At 40.8% G+C, this 7,720-nt stretch overlaps 1 protein-coding gene across 1 annotated transcript in view; it reads left to right on the top strand.

Moving 5' to 3' along the window:
- The first annotated feature begins 331 nt into the window (after positions 1–331).
- SLC30A2 (solute carrier family 30 member 2) overlaps positions 332–7,720 on the top strand; it is a 28,257-nt gene continuing 20,868 nt past the window's right edge. Inside the window, exon 1 of the mRNA XM_063453226.1 lies at positions 332–554. Coding sequence (XP_063309296.1) covers positions 514–554 — 41 coding nt within the window. The 5' untranslated portion in view covers positions 332–513. The remainder of the gene's footprint in view (positions 555–7,720) is intronic.

Here is a 7,720-nt window from a genome sequence, read left to right as displayed (position 1 = left end):
AGATGTAAAACTGTGACTGGTTACAGACATTAAATAGTGACCAAAACAATATTTTGACAAAATGATTATTTAGTGGTATGTAGGGAAGTAGATTAACATTATTTGCATATTTTTACATGAGAAAAACTTGTAAGGATTTTGGAAAGTTTGATACGTCCATGGGATTTCCAGCTATGACAATAAAAAAAGTAATAGGCCCGCACGTGGTTCTGTCTCCAGCGGATACATTTGGACTACTAGCTATGCACTCAGTCCCAGGGAGGGTGTGAGCCACAAGGGTCGGACGGTAAAGTACTGGGGGAGGTGCGGCGTGGAATTTTGGGATTTGTTTTGCAGTCGGCTCTTTGCACCCGGCGCTAAATTCACACGGACCCATAAGAGATAATAAAGAGGCTCAAACCGACCGAATAGGTTATTCATATAAGGAGACAAGAGGCGGGAAGGCAGGCGGTTTATTTTATATAGCCAAAGATATAATGTTTAAACGCTGACGTTCGAAACAGAACTACAGATATGGACGGAGAGAAGCTGCAGCTTTTGAATGGAGAAAAAAGGTGAGCGCTTAAACAGTCTGCAAGTTACCTGAGTTTTGCTTAAATTGCAACATATACCATGAATCTTAAAACTTTTAGAGTGTTTACATTATTTTGCCTAAACTGTTTTTTTTATTTTTATTTTAAACCACTCCATCTCACCTAGAAACAAGCCATTCGGTGCCTCTTCATGACCGATTACTGGAACAATTTCCAGAAAGTTCTTGCCATTTTAATATTAGTATTAATATGCACCACGAACATGTATTTTTCATTAGAGGAGCAAAATAACACAATGACTTGTTTTTATGCGTCAGGAAAATTACTCTAATGCAAAAATAAAAACCTCCTTTACAAATATGTGTCACAGATCATTAGGGCAACAATATCTATGCAGGACTGTTACATTAAATAGTTTTATGCAGGATTACCCAATTTTCATTTATATCTTCTACACTTTTTAATCTTGTAGTCCTGAATACAGTCGCTGTGCTAATTTACCTACATCACATGTTCTAAATATGCATATTTCCTTCCTTACGATTTTCCACAGGTAGTTACACTGAATTATAAAAGCCAATGAGTTTTGGGCAGGGCATTAAAGGGGCAGTTTAGACCCCATATCAACTTTATCTAAATTGAAGGATCACTATAGTGTCAGGAAAACAAACTCGTTGGCATCCTTAGGACCCCCCTCCCATGACACTGAAAGGGTTAAAACCCCTTCAGTTGCTTCCATTAATCCAGCGCCGGGCTCCCTCGGCGCTGGTGACCTCTCCTCCTCCGCCGCCTACGTCAGCTCCCGAGTGGAGCGGAATGCGCATGCGCGGCAAGAGCTGTACGCGCATTTAAACAATCCATAGGAAAACATTTCTCAATGCTTTCTTATGGACGTTCTGCACGCTGGATGCAAATTTCGCATCCAGCGTTGCGGAAGCGCCTCTGGCAGCTGCCAGGAAGACAGCCACTAGAGGTTGGATTAACCCTGCAATCACTGATTGGCTAAGAAAGTTAGCTGACAGCTCTCAACCAATCATCACTCCAAAAAGATACTCCGCTTTCTTAACCCCTTAAGGACAGACGACGGATATATTCCGTCATGATTCCCTTTTATTCCAGAAGTTGTGTCATTAAGGGGTTAAACTAAAATTTAAGAGTTGATATAAGCCCTGAAGGCAACTCTGTGGTTAAACTGTTTTGAGAACAGTTTAACCCCTTGAGGTTAGTGTGAATTGGCGCCTTGCACCATAACAACTTTGTTCAGATTAAGTTTTTATGGTGCCTGGCGTGTTCGTTTACAGGAACATACAAGCATAGTTACATAGTTACATAGTTAGATAGCTGAAAAGAGACTTGCGTCCATCAAGTTCAGCCTTCCTCACACCTGTTTTTTGCTGTTGATCCAAAAGGCAAGCATGATATCTACTACAGCCTTTTTTCGTGATTATAATTCCAGATGTTCCCTGGTGCTGTCATATGGTAATTTTACTGTTTTAAAGTGGTTTGACACTAGTATTGGTCGTACCAGATGCCCATGCTGCTTCTGTTCGTGAGAGGAACTCATTTAAGCCATTTATTAAAGGCACACTCCACTGTCCAAATACAAACTAAATATAAAAACTCACAGTTTAACCCTTTAAGACCGGAGGGCGTACTATTACACCCTATTTTAAGCGTCTCTAAACGCCGTCGGGCGTAATGGTACACCCTCCGTTTTTTTTTTTTTTACTTACCCGGTCACTGGCGATCGCGGTTGGGGGGACTCCCAGGGAGCCCCCGCGGCACGTCCGTCCTCCTGGGGGCCCCCCGGCCATGTGAGAGTGAGGTCCTTGCGAGGACCTCACAATCACATGGCCGGGTTAGCTGGCTGAGGTATTGCCAGCAGGGGGACTAACTGTAAAGACAGTTAGTCCCCCTGCTGGCTGAAAATAAAATTAAAATAAGTGTAAAAAAAATAAAATATACTTAGATAATATATATATATATATATATATATATATATATATATATATATATATATATATATATATATAATCAAATTACATGTAGACTGATACTGATTATTTATATATATATATATATATATATATAATTTTTGTTATATATATTTATATATAATATAAAAAAATATGTAAATACGTTAAAAAATAAGATTAAAAAAATAATTACAAATAAATAATTTAAAAATATATAGATGTGTTATTTCGTTCTAACTGTATTTCCCAAGTAAGTGGATTAATCTCATAAGAGCAAGCATTAGGCTGCTAGAATAGGACCTGCCAAGAATGGGGTACTTTGATGCAGTTGGCAGGCTTATGCAATGTATGATCATATAATGTAACCAAACCCCCATTATTTTTTACCTAGGTGAGGTGTTTTTAAATGGTACTATTTAGGATTTGTAATCACTGTTTAGTTAATAAGCGAGTGCACTGGTTTGTGTAATATATATATATATATATATATATTCTACACATATATTTATGTAATATTTTTACATAATTAGTTATCTTAATTAATTACAATTAGCGGGACCTGCCTGACATTCCATGCCGAAAGTAAAGGGAATTTAATTTGCTAGCACTATATTTAACCCTATAACTTTCCAAGACACCATAAAACCTGTACATGGGGGGTACTGTTCTACTCGGGAGACTTTGCTGAACACAAATATTAGTGTTTCAAAACAGTAAAATGTATTACAACGATGATATCGCCAGTAAAAGTGACGTTTTTTGCATTTTTCACGCACAAACAGCACCTACACGGACGATATTATTGCTGTGATACTTTTTACTGTTTTGAAACACAAATATTTGTGTTCGGCGAAGGCTCCCGAGTACAACAGTACCCCTCATGTACAGGTTTTATGGTGTTTTCAAAAGTTACAAATATAAGGCTTGTGTTTCATTTTTTTCACATTAAAATTCGCCAGATTGGTTACGTTGCCTTTGAGACCCTATGGTAGCCCAAGAATGAAAATTACCCCTATGATGGCATACTATTTGCAATAGTAGACAACCCAAGGTATTGCAAATGGGGTATGTCCAGTCTTTTTTAGTAGCCACTTAGTCACAAACACTGGCCAAAATTGGTGTTTTTTGCATTTTTCACACACAAACAAATACTAACGCTAACTTTGGCCAGTGTTTGTGACCAAATGGCTACTAAAAAAGACTGGACATACCCCATTTGCAATACCTTGGGTTGTCTACTATTGCAAATGTTATGCCATTATGGGTGTAAATTTCATTCCTGGGCTACTATACAGTCTGAAAGGCAACGTAACCAATCTGGCGAATTTCAATTTCAAATGTAATGTGGTATATTTGACCCTGTAACTTCCCAAAACACCATAAAACCTGTACATAGGGGGGTACTGTTTTACACGTGAGACTTTGCCGAATACAAATGTGTATTTTATTGCAGTAAAAGCAAACAGTATTATGACATTAACAGTTAAAATGTCATGTAGAACTAAAAAAATAACATTTCTTATTTTCTCCCATTTTTTTCATATTTAATTATGTTTCATAGGTAAATTTGATATTAAATAAAAGCCCTGTTTCCCCTGAATAAAATGATATATAATATGGGGGGAGTGCATTTAATATGAAAGAGGTGAATTACGGTTGGACAGACCTATAGCGCAAATGCCAGGTTTTGTTTACGTTTTGTTTTGTTCACAACGTGTACATTGGGCTCAGTCCTTAAGGGGTTAATAGATATACCCTACATGAAAACTTTTAATTATGCATTTCTTTTTTTTATTGCTGGTAAATCTAAAATCTCTTGTTTGCAGTCTTTGCACACCCTCTCCTTCTAACCATGTCCAGACGTTCTGTGGATGTGCAATCACAGATGTCCCAATGCAGCTCAATGAGAAGTCTTTGCAAGGCTAGTGCTCTGAGCAACTACTGCCTCGTGAGTTTAGCTCCACTGAGCTAACTAAACCAGGAAGTTAAAGGACCTCTTCTCTGCTTGAAAGCGAAGGAGGTGTAACCATTTTAAAATTGTCAATTTCTATTTAAATCTACACTTTTTGCAAAATGGGGGAGGAGGGGAGCACACAAAGCTTTTCATCAAGCCAAAGTGCTTTAGGGATCTGGATTGTCCCTTTATGTGTTTAAATGATCTCAAATTGAGTGTTCAAATGATGCTTTCAGCCTACATTGGCATCTCTTTTCTCCTACACATGGAGTCTGAAAGCAGTGTGGGAGCCAGGTAAGTGCCATATCCAGATCCGGCCCAAGATGTTGCGCTGCCTTGATCCAAGGATAAAATGTGACCTCCCCTGCCCCCTTTCACCACAACCACGCCCACACTCATTGTTCTATCACAGTGGTTCCCAAACTTTTTATCTTAAAAGCGCCCTTAATAAGTCAAAATTTCTAGGTTGTATATCTGTACAGCGCTGCAGCATTTACTGGTGCTATAGTGTAATATATAATGTTTCTGTTTGAAGAGGTACTTATATATAGTTTGTGTTTTGATATAGGGGTGTGTTTGTATGTAATGTTTGAGTTTGATTGCAGGGGTGTGTTTGAATTTAATGGGTGTACATTTGTGTGAAGTATTTGTGTTTGTATAACCTTTTGGAGTTTGAATGCATTGGTGTGTTTGTATGTAATATTTGTGTTAGATTGCAGGAATGTGTTTGTATGTTGTGCTGGTGTATGACTGCTTGGATGTATGTACATACATATAAACATACACACAAATTCATAAAGACACCGACACATACACACGCACCCTGACACACACAAACATTGATACATGCACACACCATGACACACAGGTGAACATGTCCTGACGCACAGATGTGTGTGTGTGTGTGTGTGTGTGTTTGTGTGCACACACTGACACAGAAGCACAACCTGATATATATATATATATATATATATATATATATATATATATATATATATATATATATATATACTCATACATACTCACTCACACATACTCATGTGGCCGACTGCCTGGCACCCCGACTGGGTGCCTCCGCCAGTCGATGTTTCCTACTATTCCCGAGTACTTCCAAGAACTCCACCAGACACCAAAACCACCGTAGTGCTCACAGCCAGCGTTTCAGCTTGTTTGGGGTCTTGCTGTCCTCCACCCACCCTTGACCCAAGACCAGGATCCAGCTTCCAGTGGGTAGACTCCAGAGAAGATAGCTCTTAAAAGAGCTAGTGATTTATAAACTAAGGAAGTATAAGGAATATAGCAATCCCCAGAGTGAATAAAGCTTTCCCCTCCACACATGAGACGAGGCTCTATATATAGGGTGAAGAGGTACTGTTTAATGGCAGCAACTGGCCTTATATGCAAGTCCCCATGCAAGGGGCTTTCCATAACATTTTCCAGGGGCATTCCCCACTGGATCTGAGAGGGGACTGTGACCAATTACACACTGTAATTACATTGGCTCTCAGGTCCAGAATAATTCCTCCCCTGTGCCCGAGAGATACTTAAGTAAGGAACTGTACTAAACTCCATTATCTCCAGGCACAGAAAACATAAATTTCAACAACATCATGAAAGTACCCCCAAAACACAAGGCAACCCCACAAAAGTCACATCCCCTGATAGCCCCGATCTGGGGGACCAACATATCCAAAAATCACCCAGATGGGTTCTGGATTTCCATGGAAGTCATAATTTGACTGACCGCACACAAAAGAGTTCCATAAAATCAGGCTGTGAGGTCAGTCTCTAGCGTGAGTACAAAATATAGCAAAAGTACCGAACGTAGCATTCGTGGGTACGCTCCGTCTATGTCCCTTATTCGGGAGCTTGCTCCCACCGAACGCCTTTCAATTCCCACACGTTTTACCGAACTTTAAAGAAAGTTCTAGCAGTATTCGTGCCGTCGAGTGTCTGATTTGAGTACAATGCACTCGACGACCAAACACCGCTCTATGCGTTTGCGGCTAAAGATGGCCGCCGCCACTTGTTCGGCAATATAAACGCTGACCACCCAGCCGATCACCAATTTAGTTGCGGTTAAAGGAACACTATAGGGTCAGGAACACAAACATGTATTCCTGACCCTATAATGTTAAAACCACGATGTAGCCCCCCTGAGCCCCTCATGCCTCCATAAATTTAGCAAAATCTTACTTGTTTATTAAGCCTGAAGCTGTAGCTCTGCATACGGTTTGCCTCAGAAAAACAAGCTGTCTGCTGACCTCATCAGAAGTGGTGGCCTGATCCAGTCACAGTGCTTCTCCATAGGATTGGCTGAGACTGACAAGGAGGCAGATCAGGGGCAGAGCCAGCACAATTCAAACACAGCTCTGGACAATCAGCATCTCCTCATAGAGATTAATTGAATCTGGATGCAGAGGGAGGAGACACTGAATGTTTGGATGCATTTTAGGCAGCCATGACCCAGGAAGGATCTCTAACAGCTATCTGAGGAGTGGCCAGTGAAGTTATCCCTCTGATAACGCTCTGCATGAGGACCTCCATCTAATGCTCGCGCGGCAATTAGACCCCGCTTGTCGCGGGGCAGAGGAAGGGGCGGAGCTTCAATAAGGTAAGTAAATAGAGTTTTTAACCCTTTATTTACCAGGGGGCATGTGAGGGTGATGGGAGGCAGAGGGATCGGTAGTGCTAGGAATACAGCACTGTATTGGACTAAAATCGGACAGACTAACTCGCGAACACCGCTGAACTTGTATAATCACCTGCTTCTTTTCCAGAGGCAAAGAAGAGTGCTCTTCAGGCAAATTGTTTGCACAAACTTAAGGAACATTCGCTTTTTGGAACCAGAACCGAACACTTATTTGTACGAATGCAGGAACATCCGAACAGAGACTGGACACAACCTCTTGGCTGATCGGTCAGAACTTTACCCGGATGGTGTTCCCGTTCTACCGAACAGGACAACTTGGGTGCTCGGATCTGGGCTATCCGGGAACATAGAACTTGTGGGGGTTCCTGGAAAAACTGCATGTGTTTTGGGGTGTTTTCTGTGTGGCCGGCCTTGAACTCAATTCTTCAACTACTTGCCACTCTTGAACTCAATTATCTCCCAGACACCGGGATGCCGGGGAGGAGCTTGTGTTGAACTGTATGGAGACCCCTTGCTGGGGTTCTGTGTATAAGTTGCGTGCACCATGTCCCATTTAAACTAGTTCACTCCCAGCATTAAGTCTCGGCTAATGTCTTTGCTACAA

Source organism: Pelobates fuscus, chromosome 1, assembly GCF_036172605.1.
Source record: "Pelobates fuscus isolate aPelFus1 chromosome 1, aPelFus1.pri, whole genome shotgun sequence".
Classification (NCBI taxonomy): Eukaryota; Metazoa; Chordata; class Amphibia; order Anura; family Pelobatidae; genus Pelobates; species Pelobates fuscus.
Note: the sequence above shows the minus strand (reverse complement) of the source record. Positions and strands in the feature narration are given on the sequence as shown.